Source organism: Hirsutella rhossiliensis, assembly GCF_020360975.1.
Source record: "Hirsutella rhossiliensis strain HR02 chromosome Unknown scaffold00005, whole genome shotgun sequence".
Taxonomy (NCBI): Eukaryota; Fungi; Ascomycota; class Sordariomycetes; order Hypocreales; family Ophiocordycipitaceae; genus Hirsutella; species Hirsutella rhossiliensis.
In genome coordinates this window covers 3,331,102-3,353,270 of record NW_025408671.1, presented here as the reverse complement: position 1 = coordinate 3,353,270, position 22,169 = coordinate 3,331,102, and the positions used below count along the sequence as shown (strand labels likewise).

At 60.6% G+C, this 22,169-nt stretch overlaps 4 protein-coding genes across 4 annotated transcripts; 3 read left to right on the top strand and 1 right to left on the bottom strand.

Annotated features, from left to right (window-relative positions):
• Positions 1 to 1,409: 1,409 nt before the first annotated feature.
• On the top strand, positions 1,410 to 2,348 carry HRG_05730 (haloacid dehalogenase-like hydrolase domain-containing protein; the record flags this gene model as incomplete). The annotated part of the gene is made up of 3 exons (XM_044864201.1): positions 1,410 to 1,528; positions 1,589 to 1,698; positions 1,852 to 2,348. 3 exons carry the CDS (start codon positions 1,410 to 1,412, stop codon positions 2,346 to 2,348), a joined length of 726 nt encoding a protein of 241 aa, XP_044720733.1.
• An 11,046-nt stretch (positions 2,349 to 13,394) lies between these two features.
• Positions 13,395 to 15,136, top strand: HRG_05729 (homeobox domain-containing protein; the record flags this gene model as incomplete). Its single annotated transcript, XM_044864200.1, has 2 exons — positions 13,395 to 13,703; positions 13,760 to 15,136. 2 exons carry the CDS (start codon positions 13,395 to 13,397, stop codon positions 15,134 to 15,136), a joined length of 1,686 nt encoding a protein of 561 aa, XP_044720732.1.
• Positions 15,137 to 16,851: 1,715 nt separating this feature from the next.
• On the top strand, positions 16,852 to 19,793 carry HRG_05728 (DNA replication regulator SLD3 domain-containing protein; the record flags this gene model as incomplete). Its single annotated transcript, XM_044864199.1, has 7 exons — positions 16,852 to 17,037; positions 17,104 to 17,605; positions 17,657 to 17,823; positions 17,872 to 18,599; positions 18,647 to 18,792; positions 18,838 to 19,182; positions 19,234 to 19,793. 7 exons carry the CDS (start codon positions 16,852 to 16,854, stop codon positions 19,791 to 19,793), a joined length of 2,634 nt encoding a protein of 877 aa, XP_044720731.1.
• Positions 19,794 to 20,005: 212 nt separating this feature from the next.
• Positions 20,006 to 21,889, bottom strand: HRG_05727 (TRAPP trafficking subunit trs65 domain-containing protein; the record flags this gene model as incomplete). The annotated part of the gene is made up of 2 exons (XM_044864198.1): positions 20,006 to 21,627; positions 21,688 to 21,889. 2 exons carry the CDS (start codon positions 21,887 to 21,889, stop codon positions 20,006 to 20,008), a joined length of 1,824 nt encoding a protein of 607 aa, XP_044720730.1.
• Between the last annotated feature and the right edge of the window lie 280 nt (positions 21,890 to 22,169).

Below are 22,169 nucleotides of genomic sequence, written 5' to 3'. Positions count from 1 at the left end.
AAATGCTCCCCTGCCATTCACCATCCAAGGGCGATTCAGGCATTAATAACAATACTCCGTAAATACTGCATTAGATAGAAACATGCATACAGCAGCTGGTGCTTGCCAATATTACAACTTATCGTACGATTGCTGACAAGTTTGGATATCAACCACTACGTGCAGCAGCATCTCTTGGCTCACTGAAGATAGTCGAAGCGCTGGAAGATATCGGAGCAGACATAACCACAAATGATAATAGCGCATTGACGCCCCTAGAAATTGCCGGGGATCGTGCCCACGATAAGGCTGCTCAGAAACTACGCCATAGAAGTGCCAACGCCGTAGACAAAGCTAACCAGCATGGTGCTTTTGCTCAGAAACTACTCCATGGAAGTGCCAACGCCGTAGACTAAGCTAACCAGCATGGTGCTTTTGCTCAACACGACGAAAATGGGGGAAACTCTTACGCGTCATGATGCAAGACTTCTGTTCCCACGCCACCATCGGCTGCCTGCTGAGGTGGTTTGCCGAGCCGCCACTCATATCCAGTCACCTGAAGGACGCCCCCGAGTTCGCGCACTCGGAGACTAGGGACTGAACAAGCTCCTCGCTCGCATTCGGTTGATTTCCGAGGAACTTGGACTCTGGTGCTGCCCTGGCCGGCGTGGTGCCAATCGAGTCTGTGCTGGATGCATCGGCCCATGTGCCCACAGAGCCTTGGCTACACCAATCGCGCCGTCTTCAGCTGTCCAGTGAAGCGGCGTCAGATCAGAGTCGACCAGCCCCCGTCCACCGTCGGCACGCTTCGTCATCTCTTGCACGTGAAACGCCCAGAGAGACCCGTGCGCGAGTCCACCGAGAAAAGAGCGTGAGCGTCGATGTCAGCGCCACCCAGGATGAGCTGCTCGGCTAGTTTGGCTCCGTCGCCGTCCTCGTCGCCGTCGGGGTAGAGCGCGAGGCAATTGATGTTTGCCTCGCCGACGCTGCTCTGGCGAGATACCATTAGTCCCCAACATGACCGTTCTCAACATTACTCGGTACCATGGACATGACCTCGTCCACCTTCTCGCCGCCATCAAGAGCCTCACTCGAAGCCCGAGTACAGGGTAGGACGACCGGCCACGAGCGCCTAGCCTGGAATCAGAAGTCCCGCCTCCGAACCCCGCGGAGCTACCGCGTGGGGACGTGGCCGCTTCGATTCTGGTCGAAGCTGATCAGGAGGGAGCTTGGAATGCCTCGAGACGACGCTCGCTGGCATGACCTTGGTCCGGAGATTCCCCTTCCACCCATCCAGAGACGACGGACTGCCTTTCGCGCGGCCTTGCTTATAAAAACTCGGTTCTCTGCCGTCGTCGTCACCGGCGCCTGGAGGCCTACAATCCAAGCCCCGAGACTCCCAGGCTTCCTCGACGACCCAAAGCTCGACCATGGGATCGCAACAGAAGTCTGCGCCGCCGCCGCAGCGGCACTCCTTCTCCGGCTTCCTCTTCGACATGGACGGCACCATCATCGATTCCACCACCGCCATTGTCAAGCACTGGCATAGGTAAGTCCCGCCTTCTCTCGCTGTTCTCTGCCGCCGTGGACTGACCAGGGTGCGCAACAGCATTGGCAAGGAGATTGGAGTGTCGCCCCAGATGATTCTGGAGACGTCCCATGGACGGCGGAGCATCGACGTCTTCAAGGCCGTGGCGCCGCACAAGGCCACCTGGGAATGTGGGTTTCTTCCCTGCGGCGCGCGCCCGATGAGCACCTTCCAGAGGCTCTCGCCCTCTCACACCCTCACTCACTCACTTTCAATCCCATGCCGAGGCATCGGCGCCGTCGTCTGAGCGGGCCGAAGAAACCCATCGGCTGACAGCAGCACAGACGTTAGACGGGTGGAAGAGCAGATCCCCTACCTGTACGCTGACGAAGCCGTCGAGATCCCGGGCGCGCGCCCCCTTCTCGACGCCCTCATCGCCCGGTCCAGCCCCTGGGCCATCGTCACCTCGGGCACCGAGCCCCTCGTCGCCGGCTGGCTCAGCGTCCTCTCGCTCGCCAAGCCCGAGCACCTCGTCACCGCCGAGTCGGTGCGCGACGGCAAGCCCGACCCGGCCTGCTACCTCGTCGGCCTCGAGAGGCTTGGCCTGCAGGCCGTCGCGCCCGACGTGCTCGTGCTCGAGGACTCGCCCGCCGGGATCCGCGCCGGCAAGGCCGCTGGGTGCAAGGTCGTGGGCCTCGTCACCAGCCACTCCCTCGAGCAGGTCGTTGCCGCTGGCCCGGACTGGGTCGTCAAGGATCTCGAGTCCGTCACCGTCGTTGGCCCGGCGGCCGACGGCAGGACGACAATCGAAATCTCCCACCTGCTGTACCCGCAATCGTAGATAAAAAGGGAGGGCAGATATTGAAGTCTGGCAGGCAGGGAGTTGACGATACTCAAGGGGCTCCCGGCCTGTTCTGTCCGTTACTATTGATTAGGAGAGAGATGGGGAGTTGGAGAGATGAAGTCGATCAGCAGGTCCGTCAGAAATCACATTCCAGCAGATTCAATAGACAATCCCTTTGTCAGGGCGTCTGGCGCCGAGCCAAGGACCGATCCACGTTCTACAGAAACGCAATTTGTGTTCATATCGGCCCCTCCCCGCCCTTGGAGATCAAAGTCAGCGGTTGAAGATGTTTCATAAGGACGTCATTGTTCTCATGGGGGCTTGAGCCGAACTTAACCTTGTTTCCCTAGTTAATTACTGGCTAGAGAGACGCATCTCGCGCTCCCTAACGCTCGCCTCTCCACCTTTCCCTCCCCCTCCCCATCATATCATCGTCGACCCAGCGTCTGTCGCGGCGCTTCTGCACCCTTTTTTCTCGTTGGCCCTCGCCGACCCAACGCCTGATGAAATTTCTTTCCTTCGCCCTGCGTGTGGGGTCTGCGTGTTGCCCGAGTCCATTTCCACAGGCCGCAGCACGCTGGATGCGCGCTCCACCTGTCTCCCTTGCAAAGACCTTATCCAGTAGGTGAAACAAGCTCGCCGACTGCTCCTCATCAACGCGCTCGTCGCGCTGGCAGCCACGCGCATGGATTCACACCTGCGGCTCGACACGTCGCGTTCGCGTAAAGCTGTGCGCAGAACCGACGCCGGCAAGGGCCGGCCGCCTGGTCGACGGGACAGAACCTTTAACCTGCGGCTATAGACTCGGCATGTGTCGCAAGGGAGAGGAGGCTTTGAGATTGGTCGACCACTTGCCTGCCCAATCTCGTATACCAGGCTGAGGATTCTCTGGCGAGGCCTCTACATCTCGCGTGTCGTCGTGCATGTGCCTGGGTCCTCGATGCCGGTTGGGAGGACAAGAATGGTCTTTCCCGGGTGCCCACATGCAAGCCCACAGAAAGATTCCGACCGTGGCGTTCATGAAGCAGGTACAACTGACTCTCGCGAGCCTCCCTCCTGTCTTGTGTATTCAGGATAGAGTAGGACCGACTTCGCAAAAGAGCCTTGAAGAAACATGGCCAGACAGGGGCGGCGCGGGCTGTACATACGAGGACGCAATTTGCCTCATGGTTGCACTGCGCGACCAGTCCCAGCTCGAAGGGCATGACCCGCCGAATAGGGCTCTTTTGCCTGTCCAGACTGGTGGGCGATAATCAAGGCACCCCGGGCGACATCTCGCGACCGAGGCCGCGTCCAAGTGAGACCCTTGCGCCGAAAATCACGAAAATCCCGTGCTACTGGCTCAATGCAGGGCTCCAGCCAAACGTGGATTGAGAGGAAAATACCGCAGCTTTCGGATCCCTGGAGGATTTGGTAGATCCGCTTCTGGCCTGCTCACTCTTCCACGGCCCTCGGCGGCCGGCAAGTTTACGGGGGCGCGAGGGTGGACAGTTCGGTCGGTTGCAGTCTGTCGGTGGCCAATGTGACGTCCGGCCGACAGCCGGCTGAGGGGAGAAAAGGCCGCGACGCTCGCTTTGCATCCCCGGGCCGGGGGGGACGTACAGTAGCATCTCTTGTACAGCACCGGCGCTGGTGCGCTTGGCGTGCGGGCCGTGGCTGTCACTGCATCTCCTGCTCGTCGTCGCTCTCCCACTGCCGAGGAGCGTCAAGCGAAGAGAGCACAGTATGACGCACCGTCGGATGCACCTAGTGTACAAGTCAGCCGCATGTGCTTGGTTGAGGCATATGCTCCGTTCGGCGTCCTCAGCTGCATCGTGAACCCCGGAAGTAGCCGTCGCGTCTCCTCGCCGTCCTGTTTCCTCGCCGTCAAGGATGAGAGGGTGACCGGAGACACCCGCCCGCCTGCGGTCGACCAACGGGTCCGCTGCCGGTGGACTCGCTGGGGCAGCAGCATCGTGGAGGCGGCGTAGCGACTCGGCTGGATGCTTCTCGACCAACTGCTGTCAGTCTCGGCCCAGAAGCGTCTTCAAGCAGAGGCCGATACATGTCGGGTAGCGAACCCCGGCATCTGCATCTCGTCAGACTCGACCTAGCCTTGCCTTGCAGCCCATCGGCCACAGCTTCGCATCGGCATGTGGCGGCACGAACAGGGGTGGCCTTTTTAGACACCTTCTCCGCACTTGTCGAGCTGTCGCCCGGGGCTGGGGCTGTTGCATGTACAAGGTACCGGAGCTGCACGTGCTCTGGAGCTCTTATGTACTGTCTCCGTAGGCGTAGGTACAGTCAGTATCTTAGTACCCTACCTTACCTTGGGCGCTCGAGGTACGTACCTACCTCCACCGCCTGAACACGCCCTTGTGGGTTGCGACGGAGGCGTCCAATCCAAGACGCCGGATGAGCCACGCGGGGGCCATCGCCTCACCTCTGCCTAGGTTCTGTACATATGTACCTGCTGGGGCTGCTAGATACCTCAGGTAGGTACCTGTGGCGCCGGCCAATATGTACACCTCAGTACCTGGGTGCACCGCGAGGCCAACGTCCAATCACAGAGCTCTGGTAATTCTCCGCGTGCCTCCGCGCCTGCTCTGTCCCTCCTGCAGCCTCGGTCGGGTACCTCTTTGGCCACCCCCCCACCTGAAGGAGGAAAGGTGCCTGCCGTGTTGCCAGAGGCGCTGCATCGAGAGACGCTGTGCCACCTCATCGTGGACTGATCATTAAGTGACGAGTCTGTCTGCCTGCTTCCCCGTCATCTCTCCCCGGCGTGCGCGCGAGTCCTGGGCCGCCTCTGGCTGGCCGCTGATGGAACTGAGGCTTTTTCGCAGCAAGTTGACCGACGCAAGCATGGGGCCATTCTGAGTACTACAGTATTGCACAGCCACACATGTTCACCACGTTCACCACTTGCCCCCGGTCGGGATGTACAAGGCAAAGCCAAAAGAGACCTCCTCGACGAGCCCACATTCCGCAGCCAGATCCCGTCAACACACGTGGCCAGCCGACACTAAGACCCTCGCCGTCCCTGACGGTGCGTCGAGCTTGACGAGTCGACGAGCCAACCATAGCCTGCAGCCGCCTCCGGGCCCCCCTGTTGACGGCGGGTTCTGGGCCTTTGGGCACAGGCGGCCAGGACCGACGGCGCCTATGAATAATGTGTGCGCGCATTGTCTTCATCTGCAATTTCGATGCCCTCATGGCAGCCTGTCTCATAGAAGTCTCACCCGGGACAAGAAGAATGCTTCTAGCGGCACGTTTCCAGTTCGAGGCAAATCTCAACCCTGCTTCACATCCAGCCTATCGCAGGCCCGAGGCGTGTCGTCTCGCATGGCGGCTGGACCATCACATCCCGGCGGGCGCGTCTGTACCGTATTGGACGAATCGGCAGACTCGTCTGCATCGCCCTTTGTACAGTACGGAGTACATGCCGCACATGTCCACTCCAAATGCCCGCATGCCGAGGGCTCGACAATCCCTCTTCTCCCACCATCAACCAAGGCAGTCGCCATGCGCCCGCTACTCATCGGCCACCCGGCGAGAGCACAAGGAGCAGGGCCGCAATTGAGTGCCAGCCAAGCAGGCTGATTGGGCCCTTGCGTCATGTTTTCCCCTGACCGGCCGGGGCCCCGGGGCCTGCGGGCTCAGCTCGTCCGAGGCTTCGGCAGTCGCTGAGACAGGCCCTTTTCGACGTGGTTTTCTGCCGGCGCCCGTCGCATGGCGAACTTCCCTCGGCTGAGGCCCAAGCCTGAACCCAAGCCATGGAGAGAGAGCCTTCTGTGCGCTGCTGGGGGGAGCGGGCCACCAACAAATGGACGGACTGCGACAGCAACGGCACGACGACCCAGACAGGAAGCAGACGTCAGCCAATTTGCGAGGTACGAAGGCAAGGGATCCGACATCTTGGTACGACTAAAGCAGCCACAGCGGCCTGCTCCGCACATGGTGCCCCGAGTTAGGTTGTATGCACAAGCTATTTTTGTAGCGGGTACGTGCGCAAATGTTTCGTGCTTGCGCCCGTCTCGTAGCCAAGGGCCCCCCCGTTCTTTTTCGTACTTGCGATTGCTGCGTCGTCCGATTTTCGCGGTGCGCCCACAGCCACCGTTCCCGACGCCGGCGCCAGCCGATACCCTGCCCCGGTCCTCCCAGGAGCCCGCTTCTACAAGCACCGCTTCTGCAAGCACCGCTCTCGGGCTGAGATGGCAGCAAGCAGGCGCGTCCTGCCCGGGTGGTGGGTGTGGTGTGTGGTGTGTGCATGAGTGCGGAGTATGTACTGTATTGTAACTTGCGTGGTCATGGAGACGGTCCAGATCAGACGTCTTGCCCAGGCAATCCATGTTTGTTTTCCCGCTGGGCTTAGTTGGCATCCCCTTGGCCCGATTGAGGCAGGCAGGCCGCTAAGACATGCAGCTACGGGATAAAGTCCTCGGTACGCCCCCCCGGCCAAAGACAGAGGTGAGCTGATTGCGCCCTGGTGGGAAAAGGGGCGGGAAAATAGAGAGCCTAGGAAAAGGAAGTCGTGCACCGGGTGACAAATCTTTCAGTACCGTCCGGCGTGCTGGGTTTTGCGTACGAGGCGGGCGTGCAAGGCATCTCATCCCGGGATATGAGCATGGTCTTCTGGAAATGTCTCGTGTATTTTCGTTCATCTGGAGATGGGTCAGGGTCGGGGCCAGCCCTCCAAACCCTGTCGCATAGCGGAAACCCAGAAGCTTTCGGGGGAGCGCACCCGGTAGACTCCAGGTTGGCACCGACCACGACCATCCGTTACCTGCTTTCCAGGGCCCAGTCTAGGTCGTTTATGGGTAGCGCGGACGGGGTCTCGCTGGACTCCCACAGGCGTATCCGTAAGCCGTTGGATATCAGCCTCATCGTCGACGTGGTCTCTTTCTACGGATACCGACCTCCTCATCGAGCGACCCTGTACGGCGTAGCCCATGCACCATGCTTTTTCGTCTCAGCCGCTCGCAGCAATTCGTCCCCGGGAGCTTCGAGAACAAACCACAACCAAGGTCGAGACTAGCGTGCCCTTGAGTGAGAGTGTTTGTGTCGAGCACCCCATCATCGAAGATCCGGGCGGAGCCTTGGACAGGGTGCTGTACAAGAGATGCTCCCACTTTCCGATTCTGACACCTGTGTCTTTGTTTGTGGAAAAAGCGGATCCAGGCTTTGCATGTCACCTCGACCCCAGTGCCCAGGCAGATTGTGCTCACGATGGTTGCACTGAAATGGAAACGCTCGTGGGCGAGCACCTGAAAGGGCCCCCTCGTCTTTCCATCCTTCCGTCTCCCCGGACCCCACCGCCTCTTGTTGTGCTGTTCCTCCCTACCTAGTACCGGTATGCTCTTGCCTCTCACTTGGAGACCCGCGCCGACGTGCCGGAGCAACGACGTAATTAAGGTAGGTACATAGGTAGGTAGGTACTGTAGGTAGGTAGGTAGGTAATTAGCGCATGCCCACAAAGCCCACATGTCACCTCGTACCGCCGGAGCAATTGCATGTTTTGCATGCCTTTTTCGGATACTCAGAGAGAAACAAAAGGGCGAATGGAACGGCGCATCAAATGCCAAGGGATTGTGCTGCCCCAGATTTTCGTTTTAAGCATACGTGGTAAGGTAGCGGCATCCTGCAGGTACTTTATTTCGCTCGAGGGGCATTTCCCACCCAGCGGGTCTGCCTTTGACCGCGGGTTCGAGTTAGGTACTGTAGGCAGTTGGCACTGTATGAAGTATCTTTTTTGACGGCGGGAGATGCACGCACGGTAACTTTACCGTCCACACTGTTGCAGCGCTCTTGTGGTCGGTTGGCGAGCGAGCCCTTGGTCGAAATGCCCCGAGGTCTGGGGTCTCAGATATCAATTCCCGTCTCGCCGTGACCAACGGTGGCATCCATGCACATACCTACAGCGTCCAGCTTCGGCATTGGCGCCGAAACGACACGCAGCGCCGCCATGACCAGCGCTAGGCAATGGCATGAGTGCAAACGAGGCCGCCAGATGCGCGTCAACCTGTCCCGGTGGTTTGGATTGATCGTCCAAGCCCGAGCCTTGTTGGGCTACCGCGCACACGGGGCTCCATGACAACAAGGCTGGGGCTCGAGCAATCATAGCTTCGGGAACAAAGAAGCAACGCTTGCTGCCTTTGTCTACCTCGGGCTGCGGCGGCGGCGCGCCATGACACCCTCGACTTGCCCAAGAGGCCAAGCGTTGCTTGATGCGCCCGCCGGAGCCAACGGGCCGCGCTGTCTCGGGAGAGGGGGAGAGGGGGGAGAGGGGGGAGGGGGGGTGCAGGTCTGACTACGGATCAGTCCACGGGCCAGCGTTGCATCTCAAGGAGCGTCCAATGTGACGAACCCCAACATCATGGGGTGAGGGGAAGGAGGCGACGACCCTCGGACGGGCGGCTTATGTGCCGGGAAAGCCGGCCTACAAAATCACCGGGAGATGGACGGGAAGAAATGGCCAGGCGCGAGCTGCAAGGTGGCCAGCCGTCCTGTCTCCGAACAGTCTCCTTCCCGGGGCGGCGGCATCGACAGTGTCTGGAACGAGTTGGACCCTGTCATCACTACCGTATTTTCTTCTCTTTCCCGTCATCTCGCCTAGGCCCGGCTGGCTGGGTTCACCGTGGGCAGCGACTGAGACGAGCTGATGATGGGCCAAGATCGAACGACATTGTAGATATGGAGGGGGGGAGTGGCCCAGCGAGAGGCACGGGCCAAGGTGGCCGCCAACCTGCAAGCTGCATGCGAATCAGAGGCACGACTAAGCGAGAAAGGGCTCCTGAGCGCAAAGGAAAAACCCCTCGGCGCGCCTTGGGGCTGGGCTTTGTCCTCCTGGTGAGCGGTCCCCGGCCCCGGAGACGGGCCCGAAAGAGGAATTGGGTACCCGAGCCCGAGGCGACGTACCCTAGCCCAGAGGCGGGGATGTGGGGTCGGTCGCGGATGTCTCCAGCAGCTGGTCGTCTGTCGTCCGTCGCCGTTGCAGCAAGCCGTGGCTGGCAGAGCGGACAAAGAGCCCTCGATAGTCGTATTTGAGAAGACGGCGGGGATGCATCCGACGAAAAGACCAGAGGGGGGAATATGGAACGACGTGCTGGAATATGACGGCAACGGACGGAGAAATCCATTGCTCGGAGGTCCATGACTCCGCTTGCCCGCCTGTACTACAGGTCTGTACGCTGAGATAGTGCCACGGGGCCAGGCGCGGCATTGTAGGTACTCTTTCAGCCACGGCAACCTGCGTCTGCCGAGGGTCAGCGTGACGTCCCAGGTACCCTGCCAGCCAGGGATACCTGGCTAGGCCCCTGCTGTGCCCGGTGGCCCCCCCCCTTGCCCCGTAGCTGAAGAAACCTGGGCCACGGGCTAGGGAGTATAGTGGACGTCAATGGCAGCCAGCGACTAGGAACGGGTGTCTGCATGTAAGTATGTACAGTACGCATGGTGCGCCAGTACAGTACAGTACAGTACAGTGCTCCTGGCTCCTCCTATACGAATGGCAGGCGGCGGGTGCGATGCAAGGCAGTTTGCGCTTTTCCAGCTTGGGCCGAGGCTGGGGATAAGATGGGGGAAGGGCAGCCAGGATGCCGGCGGTGAGTGTGTGAAGGAGCTCGGAATCTGCCATGCCCATGGCGCAGATCCTGGTGGCCACTTTCTCTTACTCGACTCGTCATGGCCTCGCAGCTGACGCTTGGATGGCACATGGCACTCAAGTCATGAAGGGTTGGCGACTGCGCAGAGCGAGAGGTAAAGGGGGGAGCGGGGAAGAGAGAGGCTCGTGGGCGGGCGCTTGGGAAAAGAAAGAAATTTGCGGCAGAGGGTGAGATTGACGGGAGAGAAGAAGGCGATGAAGAAAGGGGTTAGGACGAAGAACGATGGCGTCGCCATGCCCCTCCTTGCCCTCCTTGCCCTCCTTGCCCTCCTTGTGGGAGCCCCTCCACCCCCTCTCTCCCCAACGCCCCCCCCTCTCTCTCGCCCCCTTGGACACGGCACAGCGGACTTGAGTTGGCGAGCAACGGGCGCGAGGCGAGAGGAGCGCTGTGACGAGCAGCGCTCAACTGCACGTCTATTGGGGCTACTGTACGAGGCACAGTACGGACAGCCATGGAGAAGCGAGTGATACAGCATGGGGGAAGCATTATACACGGTATAGACTTATACATGGAGCAAAGGGCATATACGAAGTACTCCGTACGGAGTACCAGGGAGCCAATTCACGTACATCTCAAGCACGGCATCGGGAGCAAAAGCAAAAAAAAGCAAGCATCGCATACCGGAGGTTGCACTCGAGTGACGGACAGTTGGACGGACGGGCGAGCGGAAGAGGGGGACGCGCCGACTTCAACAGGCCTCGGATGACGGATGAGAGGGCAAAAATCCGGGTGCTTGGCGTTGCTGCAGGCGGCAAAGGGCAGCGGTGGCTGGGGTGAGCTGGGTCCGGTGGGCTGGTAAGGTTGTCATTAGCGACCTCGAGCAATCGTCAACGGGTTCCCACGAGGAGATGACGACACGGGGCGCTGTAGGATGTACAGTATGGATGTGCGGTAGGTATGTAGGTATGTACAGGAGGCGCGCGAGGTGAGGCGACGCGAGGCCATCCATCCATCCAAGCCAGCCCATCCGCCTCGGAGCGAGTTTTCGTGCAGCAGAGAGCAGCGGCACACCCACCACCCACCCGCTGGCTTGCGCGGGCAGGCAGCCAATGACAGGCGATGCTCGAGGCTTGGGAGCCCGCTGAAAGGAGCCCACCGAAGTGCGTCTTGTAGAGAGAGACAGCGAGGTGCGTGCGTGCGGACGGAGTATTCGAGGGTGTACTCGAGGTACCGTGCCTGCAAAGCAACCGGGCAACGGCACATGCAGCATGGGCCTACTATATGCAGCATGTACTGTACGCATGGCGGCCTGCGGAGTCTGTAGCACGCGAGCTGCAGGGAAGGACCATCCACCAGCGCCTCATCAGAGTCGCATCTCGCCCACCGAGGCTCGGCTCACAGCACCGTGCACGCCCGGCGAGACGAGCAAACAGCTCAGCAGCCGGGGGGCAATCCGAGCCCCCGGCTCTTTTTGTCTCTTGCTGGCTTTTTTGTTTGGTCCGTCGTCGTCGTCGTCGTCGTCGTCGCTTCGAGGCCTTTTTCTCCTTTAGGGATGCCATGTTACAGGGCCCAAGACCCCATGCGACGGCGCGGGGAAACGCCGAGGGCACGGCGAGCGGAGGCAAAGAGAGGGAGAGGGGGAGAGAGAGACGATGAGGGTTCCGAAGCAAGCCTAGTCGGCTGGCTTGGAGCACGCAATGCCGCGCAACGCCAACGGGTGGAAAGAGAAGAGGCTGTGGCGGCGGCATACGAGTGTCGACGGCGCCGATGCATCATCATTCGCCTTGGCCGTGGAATCCAAACCCCCTCTGGAGATCAAAGATCGCCCTCGTCTTCCTCCTCGAAGCTGCTATTGCACTGCCCGCCCCCCGCTCGCCCTCATCCACTGCCTGTTGTTGGGCGGAGAGAGCCCCTCTCTCTCCCTCTTTCGCCCATCGCGACAGCGACACGAACCGGCGACGATGACACGGGACGTGTGCTCGGCGAGCCCCCAGCAGCTCCATCGACGTCTCATCGCGTCCGCGCGCGCCGCGGTGCGATCCCTACAGGGGCGCTAACGGCCCAAGGCGGGAGCAGTGTTGTGCTGCACAGTTCCGTACTGTACAGACATGTACTCCGTACCGCCGGCGGGCCAGGTGGCCCCAGCCAGTCACGCCTCTTTCGCTGGCCCTGGCGCGACCCCCCCCCCTCCTGGCCTCCTCTCCCCGGCCCCCGGGGTGGAACCGCGGTGCTCCAGTCCTCCTGATGAGGGAGGATGCGTTGCCCAGGGAGTGCCATGAATGGACGGAGCTGGCGCCGCTTCGCCGTCAACGCGGCAGCCGTGCTGTGGTGCGTCGCCGAGTGTGCCACACACACCCCCTCCTCCCCTCGAACCTCTGCCCTTTCCACCCCACCCACTTCTCTCTCTCTTTTTCTCTCTCTCTGTGTGTGTGTGTGTCTCTCTCTCTCTCTCGGGCACGCGCTCTCTGTCCTCGCCCCCCCCCCGGCTCGTGGCGTCTGTCGGGTAGCCCTGGAGGGGGGAGGGGAGGGGGGAGGGGAGGGGGCAGGGGAGGGGGACAAGGCCTGCTGCCGCTGTTCCTGCTGCTGGTACGGTGCTGCTGGCGACGGTCGGGACTGGTCTGGTGGAGGACGTGCAGGCTGTGCCGGGGGGCCCTGGGCGCATCCAGTCGCGCGAAAGCCAGGCAAGATCACAGCGCCATGTGCCCGATATACGGTGGTGCCGTCTTCCTTCTGGAGCCGGTACTCTGTGGCTGACCCCCGTGTGTGCTTTGCCAGGGAGCCGGTGTTGCCGCATCAGCAGCTTTGCCCTCGCCCGTCGTCGTCCGCCCATGACCACCACCGCCGCCTCCACCCCCCCCCGGGCAGGGGTCTTTGATGTATGGACACACACTCGTCACCCCGGCTGCATGGTGCGAGTACATTCAGGTCGTCCGGACCACGCGCCATCTCACAGCCGACGATTACTCCTGGCCCTGGCCACTGTCGGACTACACGTCTGCCCTTCTTCTACCCTCCGCGCCCCTCGCTCAACTTTCCGATCCCTCGTGAACCTTCGTCCTCGCTCAAACAACTGTGCTCCCTTGACGAAAATCGTCCCGAGAGGGCAGAAACCTTGAGTGAGCTCTGTCTCACGATTGCGTACCCTTCTTCGCTCCTCCACTCTGCATCTCGTCGACTCCGCTTACACCTGCCCTCGCCTTGGACAATTCTTAAAAGAGACGGGCCTCACGCCTCCTTCCGCCATCCTCAGCTGCATCGTACTGAGCCGTCCGCTCATTCCTTTCCTTCTTTCTTCTTGTTTGCATTTCGAGCAGGCCGCTGCGTCTTGCTTATCCGCTCTTTCAGCCAAGCCAACACGAGTCTTGGCCCCCCTCACTTTCGCTCTTACACATCGTTCCGCGCCGCCATCCCCGAACCCCGGCGACCGCCGCTCGTCAGACGCCTGGAGCCGCTCGCCACTCGCACCATGGGGTCCTTTTCCCAACCCCAATGGCCGTCGTGGGCCTACCCGGGGCTTGAAGAGACCTTTTCGCCATACAGCCAGCTCCCCAACTATCCCACCTACCTCGCAGACTCCATGGAGACGTACCAGAACCACCACAACCGCCACCTCGTCCACCACCACCACATGTCCCGCGCAACCGAGTCCAAGCCTCGTCTGTCCAAAGAGGAGGTTGAGGTGCTTGAGGCCGAGTTCCAGAAAAACCACAAGCCCAGCAGCAGCACGAAAAAGGCTCTTGCCGAGTCCATGCGAGTCGACAATGCCCGCATCAATGTACTTGATCCTTGTGCCTCACCCGCCGCCCGTTCCGGAGCTAACTTGGATGGCAGAACTGGTTCCAGAACCGGCGTGCTCGTGAGAAGAAGGAGAACAACATTCGCGAATACGAGGCGAGGCAAAGGCAAGAGAAGGAAAGGGCCGAGGCCGAGTCTGGACCCCAGCCCGACAGCAGCAGGCAATGCGACCTCGTCGCCTCGAGCGCCCCCTTCCCCCAGCCTCGGGTCAACTCGAGACCCCGTGCGGATGCTCAGCGGTCGCCGTCGCCCATGTCCCTCCCAGACGCGTGCAGCGAGACCACCGAGCCGAGCCAGAGGTGTGACTCGGGCTCGCCACCTCTGTCGACTCCCCATTCGAGACCAGTCACCCCCTCGATCGTCAACTTCTCAGGGCTGGTCAAGCCCGCGCACAGCAACAAGGTGATGAGCGGTGAGCTGTCGGACCAAGCCGATGGCTTCTTCAACGTGTCTGATATGTGTGTCAACGAAACGCGCAACGGCCTGGCGATGGAGGGCGCCGATCTCTTGCTGTCCGTGGACACAAAGACATCTAGCCAGCTCTTTGGTGAATACCAAGGCTTCCTGGGCTCCGAGGCGGAACGGCACGACGCCGATGGTCTTGAGCAGGGCTTCAGCGCGGCTGCTCTCCCACAGCAGTCTCCCGTCTCCGACGACTCCCTGCCAACCTCGCCTCAGACCTCGGATGTTGTATCTCGCCGGCACCGCCGCCCAGCGCCCCTGGCGATTGGGGATTGCCGCAGCCACTCATACTACACCCCCAGGACGTCTATGGACCATGATAGGAGGGGGGATCGAGCCAGTCCTCTGCGCCGCGTTGCCTCCTCTACAGGCTCGTCGAGGGTCAGAAAGGCCGTCGCCACTCCGCGAAGCCCCTTCTACGACGGAACGGCCGACATCACCTTGCAGACCAGGCGCTCGCCGGGTATCGCGTGCCCAACAGGCTCGCGCGCTCCACCCACTCCGGATACGCCAGTTGCCCTTCACCAGCAGGGATTGATTGACGGTGCAATGTCGTATTCTCTGGACCGCAAGTACATGTCGGCAGACATGGCCCTTCAAGACCCTACTTTGAGGACGCCACCGACAACCCCAGGATTCATGGAGAGCCTGTTCAGCATGGGATCTGGCTACGACATGTCCATCTCGGAGGAGGCACTCATTTCCCCCGGGATTGCCAGGCTGCCGGGAGGCTTCGACATGTCCACTGTGACGGGGGACATGTCAGACTTTGTCGGCAGCGAAAGCAACCGCTCCAACGAGCACGCCCCGTCGCTTCTCCCGTCACAGATGGGCCACACCTATTTTGGCGGAAACTTTCTAGGCGGTGCCTTGGCCGGCTATGACTGGTCCGACGTTTCCACCCCTACGATTTCTTCTCCTGGGCTTCAACATCGGCAGCCCGATTATTGAACATGATTATTCGAATCTTGATCGCGTCGCAAAATAATGACTGTTGGGAAGCAATAATGCTGGTGAAGAGGAGAACATGGGCCCCGCAGATGCACATGGCTCAGAAAATTCAAAAAAACCAAAGGTGTTGGACTACATATGCGCGCTCAACCGGGCGTGCTTTCCGGGTCTGTCTCATTCTTCCAGGATGGGAGGCTGTTGTACAATATCCTCGAGCTCACAGTGACGAGCACATTCGGGGCAACCGTGTCCGCCTGTCCCCTTTCGATACAGACCAAGGACCTCGACCTGCGGAGAGGAAAGACGGGATTGCTCCCTGGAGCTACAAAAAGAAGACAGAAACGTCCCGCTGTTACGGGCGTGGTGTTATGGGAGAGATGTTTTCTATTCTTTGTTTATTACTTTTGGTGTTTGTTTGTTGTTGCCCGGCGCTTTTGGAGCATCGAATGTTAGGGGAGGGGAATACCCACAGGGCCCGGTTGCAGGCGGCAAATCTACCCGGCTATGAGAGCTCGGAGCGAATCATTTCAGCGTTGAAACGCAGAAGGGGTTGGAGGATGCTAGGGATTTTCAGATCCCAAGGTAGATGGATTTTGTACATTCATATTAGCCATTAGGAGGCACAAAAGACACTGGTCTGCTCGATACAGAGTCCTATTGTCCACTGTTGATCAAAAGCCCAAAATGAAGGTTACTTGCGAATGGGACTATGCAACCAGGACAACCTGTAATATTCAGACATTGAATGGGCGGTTGAAATCGGCAGTAAGGCAGTCAGCGACACCCCAGTCACGAGCGTCAAAGCGTCATGTGCGGGACACGTAGCTCGTATTGGAACCAAGGGAACGATGCCTTTTCGAAGACGGCTTCTTGGGCGTGTAGCCAGCCAGCACTTCTACAGAGGGCTGCTGGGCGATCGCCGTCTCTGGCGGCGCCCACCTTGGTCTTGTCAGTTTTTTTGGCACTTACACGACATGCCCCCACTGGTGTTTCAAAGGCGCCACGGATGCACACTCATCGACGATGATGGTTCGCGGGCTTAGCAAAGGCGCTGTCGTCCCTTTGAACGCCCTCTAGCGACGCCCCCCGCCTTTCGAGGTGACCATTGCGGCTCTGGGCTGATGTCTCACTTTCGTGGCGTTTGCGCGTTGAGGCCGTCCAGGGCCTGCCCGCTTCTTAACAGACCGCTATTACGGCGTACTCGTCAGCAGGGACCGGGTCTGAGGCTGCCTTGGTTGAAGCGTAGAGTAGCCAACGGCTGGACAGTGGACACAGTTATTGGATGAAGGGGGCAAAGGGCTGGCGGGATGATCGAACGGGAGGAGCCTTGTTGTGGATTGTCTAAGATGGGACTCATCTGAGATTAATGACCCCGACCAGGGCAAGCTGAGTCGTCAAATCGATCGAAGTTGAGATGCGACGAAGTGAGACGGTTGACTAAGTTACAGTACACGCGCAGATGACATCAGCACGCGCTGTTGCCGCTGCCGCTGCCGCTGCCGCTGCCCCTCCACACGCGTCTCCACCCGATTGTAGCGACGCCAAAAGCGGCCGGCCGCTCGGCGTCAAGCCTCTTTCTTTGCTGCCACCAAACCTTGGTGCTGTCGGGCACGGCAACGCAGTACTGAACCATCATATACAGACAATGTTACGGGACGAATAGCGTTTTTTCCTTTCCTTTCCTTTCTTCTCCTTTCTCGCCCCGCAGCTTCTCCATGTCCTCGCCGCCGGCCCTCGGCGCAGACGCGTCGCGTCCGCGGTCTGGCATCTTGACGCCAACCTCAGAGGGCAGCTTGAACCGCGACCATGGAGCACGCGGCGCCTCACCGGGGGGCCACGGGACGAAGATGGCGGATACAGCTGCCATGGACGACTTGATGAAGCCGTCAATTGCCGTCAAGGTTGGTGCATATTGGCCTTCGGCCTGACTGAGAAGAGTCGTGTCTAAATTGCTTGCCCGTGCACAGCCATATCCGCCGAAGCTGCACGTCCAGCCACGCCTCTTGCTGCCTTTGATGCTTCTGCCGCGAGAACATCTCCCCTTGGCGTGCATAGACTTCACCGCAATCGACCACGGCCAACCTCGCTCGCGCTTCTACGAGTCCCACGTCAAGATTCTCGACCTGGAGAGCCGCCTCGGCTCCGCACCGAGTGTCCTGATTGCGCGAAACGAACCCGCGGGTACCGTGTATGCCCTCGAGAGACAGGGTAATGGACTCTACGTCATGTGCCAGTTGGGGCCCTGGGTCGACCTCACATCTCTGGCTGTCAAGGCAACGGCGGTCTCTCACCAACGCCTCCGGCGGGCGAACCCCGAGCGAAGAGGGCAGGATACGGTGCGTGCCTTGACGACGCCTCAGATCCATAAGGAGCAGAAGAAGAAGCGGGCGGCGATTGAGGCCATCCAGTCCTTGGTGAGAAAGCGGGTGAGATCTGTGTCCGTGCCGGCGATCGAGGACGCTGCCAATCGTGACGGCGTTGCCCATATGGATGCGACTCAGGGCCAGCTTCCGCTCCCAGCGACGAAGCTGGAGCAACAGACAGAGGCCAAACTCGCAGCCATCACCCCGACTGCAGGTGTCGCTCACAATGAGGATGTGACAGCTGCCCCTGCGCCTCAAGATACGGCGGACACCCTTTTTAACAACATCCGTACACATTATTTCGACGCCTTGTACAAATCTCTGGTATGCATCGTTTCTTGAATCCGCTCAGCCATGACTAACAGCATCCAGGGATCGCTGGCGTACTTTGCGAAGGGGCCTCTGGCGCGGGCCCGCTCTGCGTTCCACCTAGACCTCGAGTCTAACCTGGACATGGTCGAATTGATAGAGTTTCTCAAGAGCCTGATACTCACGACGGTGCAGATCGACAAGAAGTATCGGGAGACGATCCCGGACGTCGTCTCCAAGGCGAAGAACGACGCCGAGAGCTCCGACGAAGGGAGCAAAAGAAGACAAAGATCAAAGAAGACGAAAATAGGCAAGAATGGCCTCTATCCCCTCGAGGATGAGAGCGTCCGCAAATGGTGGGCTGCGAACAAGCCAGAGCTGGGCGACGGCCAGACCAGCCACTCGGCAGCCCAGATCAAGTCCCACATGTCGCTGCTCCGCACGAGAGAGACACAGCTCCAAATGATCATCATCCTCGAGATACTGGCTCTGGAACCGTTGAAAGCCGCCGGCGAGAACAGCTTGCCTCAGCTACCAGGACTTGAGCCCCTGCCTCAGCAGGACCAGACTCTGGTTCCGTCTCCGCCGCAGAAGAAGCGCAACAAGCACAATCTTCCGGTCTTGGTAGACGTCCATGCCGATCGCCTGACAATCTGGCAGTCCACTGCCTCGGACGAGCAGCTGCTCTTGGAGGATTCGCAGGTGACGCGCAGTGTGGTCGATGGCCAGGCCCAACAGAAGGCCTCTTCTGAGCCCCTGCGGGACTTTTGCGTCGACGTTATTCTTCCCTTGTACGTTATATCACACGCCTCAAGAATCCTCCGCTGATGAACATCAGTTTTTCCGCACGCCTGCCGGGGCTCTGCGATGCCATCAACCGCAAACTCGGAGGGCCCGTCATTCTAACTCCCCTGAAATCCAAGTCGTCCAAACGCCCATCTAGTCAACGCGGGCAGAAGCCCGGCGCTGCAGCCAAGCGCCATGGCCCGGCCGATTCCCGAAGGACTCTACAGCGTGCGCTGTCTACAGAACAACAGTTTGGCAGAAGTGTCTCGAGGGGTCCCAGCAACGCCATCGCGCTCCTGCGATCTGCAACCTCAACTTCGGTCTCAAGCGTCAAGCGAGAAGGCAGTGAGCCGGCCTCGCTGAAGACGCTTCCCAAAGGAGAGCCGAGGCCATCTCAAAAGCCACCCGCTTTATCCCGCGGCTTGAGCATGTCTAATCTGGAGGATGCCAAAACAGACAAGAAGGCCATGGTCGAGGCAGAGCTTAAAAACGCAATCTCGGCCTTGAGGAAGCCTAATCGTGATGTGGTCGGCAGGGCGATGGCCGAGGCTGATCAACGCCGGGTCTTGACGAGCCTGTCAGCGAAGAGTACGTGCCTACACGCCTCCTTGGACCGAAACGTGCTAATGTCCCACGCAGAGAAGAGGATGTCTCGAATGCCGCTCGCTCCGTCTGTCCAAGTCAAGGCAACGCCGGTCAACAATCGTTTCAGAGACGTCTTGGGAAGCAAGCCGGAGTTCCAAGAGAATGAACCCCTGGACAGCACATATGACTTGTTTCCCCCGTCGAGCATCGGGTGTCTAGTTCCGTCCACGGGACCTCGAGCGAGCCACAGAGATGCGTTCACAAGCAGCGCGTCCCCGGCGGTGGAGCTTGTCGAAGGCACGCCCATGAGGCCGTCGACGCAGGCGAGCTTTATACGACGGCCGGCCAACGAAACGCCTGCGATGCCGCCTTCATCCCCGATTATGACGAGGGAGTCAGGCAAAAATCCTTTTGTCAACGATAAAGCGCGTGAGGCGCAAGGGCAATCTGGCCCCTCGATGCTGCGCGAGGCAATCGCTGCGACGCCCGTAAAGCGAGGCGCGCCAAGACCAGGGCTCAACGGAAGCCCTGGTGCGTGGAAAGAGGTGTCACCGAAGAAGACGTCTATTTACAAGCAACTTGGGTGGGATGACGACTTCGATGAACTTGGATGAGCTGGTTACTCAAGCGCATATGACTGACGGCTGCGATGGAGTTTCTGGGCATCTGCTTGAGCGATTGGGTACCGGTTGGACAAAGTAGCATGGCATCAGTGGCGTTGCATCGTTGTAAGGGAGCATGGCTTGAGTATTGAGTTGATTAGAAGAGCATGATACCTCTTAAGGCGTCGCATCAGACGCGGGTGAAGCCGAGTAACATTCAGGTCTCACGCAGCCGGCGGTTCTACTACGACGGTCGGCAGATCTCTTATGTCGACGTGTTCTTGAGAGCTCAGGTCCATGACCCGGATCGCCTCGACCTCCACAATGCCCTCACGCAGCGCGAGAAACTGCAGCTCGACGACGTGACAGGCACCAGGGCCCAAGGGCCCGACGCGCGTGTCGGCGCTAAGGCAGAGGACGTCAGAGACGTCGATCATGGAGTTCTTCTGCATCACGTGCAGGGCGTTGTCGTCGAGCACGGCGTCGGCGACTTCCTTCTCGCCCAGGCGCCGCGAGGCAGTCGAGGGCGGGCGCACCGGCCTGACCTCGTTGCGGCGGCGCTTGGGGACGGCGACGAGGGCGAGCTTGCGCGGGGGGCGGGCGCTCTTCTCGCTGGAGCGGTTGACGACGTAGACGGTCCACGAGAAGATGTCGCCCGGGTAAACAGGCCGAGCGGGGCCGGTGAAGGACATGGTGATGCCGAGGTCGGTGAGGGCGGCCTCGGTGGTGCGCGCGGCGGAGGCGTCGAGGGCTGGCAGGGCGTCGGGATGGAGGGCGGGGGGCTGGGCGGCGACGGGGGTCATGGGTGGAGGGCTGCTGATGGAGAGTTGCGAGGGGCGGTGGGCGCGCTGGATGCCCGTGTCGACGGACGCCGTGGCAAAGCTGGGGTTGACGGGGGTGGTGAAGTCGAGGGCGGCGCTCCAGGCCATGGAGAGGCGCGGCAAACAGACGCCGGGGGTGACCTGGACGCAGGCGGAGATGGAGATGTCGAGGGTGCCGGACACGGGTCTCTGACCGGCCTCAGGGTCGTGGGGCCTGATGAGATAGAGAAAGGTGACGTGGTCGTGGGCGACGCAGATCTGGGGTAGCTTCATAGCGGCCTCGTCGTTGAGGCTGTCGACGGCGGCGTCGGGGGTGAGGAGCTTGATTTCGTCGAGTAGGATCTCGCTGTCAAAGAACGGGGTGAAGTCGATTTCGAGAAGGGCAATGATGGCCGGGCTGGGCGGAGCCGTGTTGGGCCGCGAGAAGCGTATCCTCGAGTGGGCGACGGGGAAGACGGGGAGCCTGAGGTGCGCTAGAGAGCGGATGTGCGCGGCGAGATCCTGCTTCCTCATCAGGGGGGCGACTCTGGACACGCGCAGCGCAGACAGGCGCGGCCGGACGCCGCCGAGGGCGGGGTCGCCGGAGAAGGACTCGAGCAAGTTCACGCTCGTGGGAAGGCCGCTCTGGAGGTAGCCGGTGCCACGGGTGTTGAGCTCCGTCGCGAGCTCGGGCTTGACACTCGCCGAGGCGGTGAAGATGATGGACGAGTCGTGGGGGCGGACGCGGGGGCGGGCGAGCGGGACGGGCAGCTTCCAGACAGCGTAGACGTGCTGGGACGGGGCGTCGTCGGAGCCGCTCCCCTCGCCATCTTCCTCCTCCTCGTCGACGACGATGAAGGGATCGTTCACGTCGCGCACTTGTCCGACGAAGATGGTCTCGGGGGCGGGGGATGAGTCGCGGCCGGGCACGGTGCTGTTGACTACCTGCGCCTCGAGCGAGATGACGAGACGGCGCAGCTGGGCCTGCAGGGTATTTTCCCCCAGCCAGGGGACCTTGAGGACGAGCAGGACATTGACGGTTTCGTCTGGTCGCCGGGGCGTTAGAGCCAGGAGGAGGAGAGCAAGACAGGGGGAGAGGGACGCACCGAAGAAGAGGGTATCACGCTGGGGTATCGAGTCGAGTATGGACTTGGCAGCATCGACGTCCTTGAAGGCCTTGTCGAGGTCCAGATCGGTCTCGGCTGGGACGAGGTAGGTTAAGTAGGAGGCTTCGACGAAGCTGGTTGCTGCGTCTCGGGCCTGGTGGCCGCTGACGTCGTCGGTTGTCGCGGCGTCGCGGTCGGACATGGTTGATGGCGGCAAAGTTTCAAGTTCGGAGCCCATCCGTCGCCGAGCGGGCATTCTTTACTCGAAGATGGTTTCGCGGGCGCATTGGGTCAGATCAATTTCGTCGTCGTCGTCGACGACGATTTTTTTGGAATCAAAGGTCAAAGCCGTCTCAGGCCGCCATCGGCCCAGCCTGCCATGCGTAATCAGTGAGCTGTCGCATGCCACGGCGATAGCGGATAACAGAGGGTCGCAGCGCTGCCCCGCTCAATTCTCCAGGGGCCCCCAAGCCGCCCCCAGG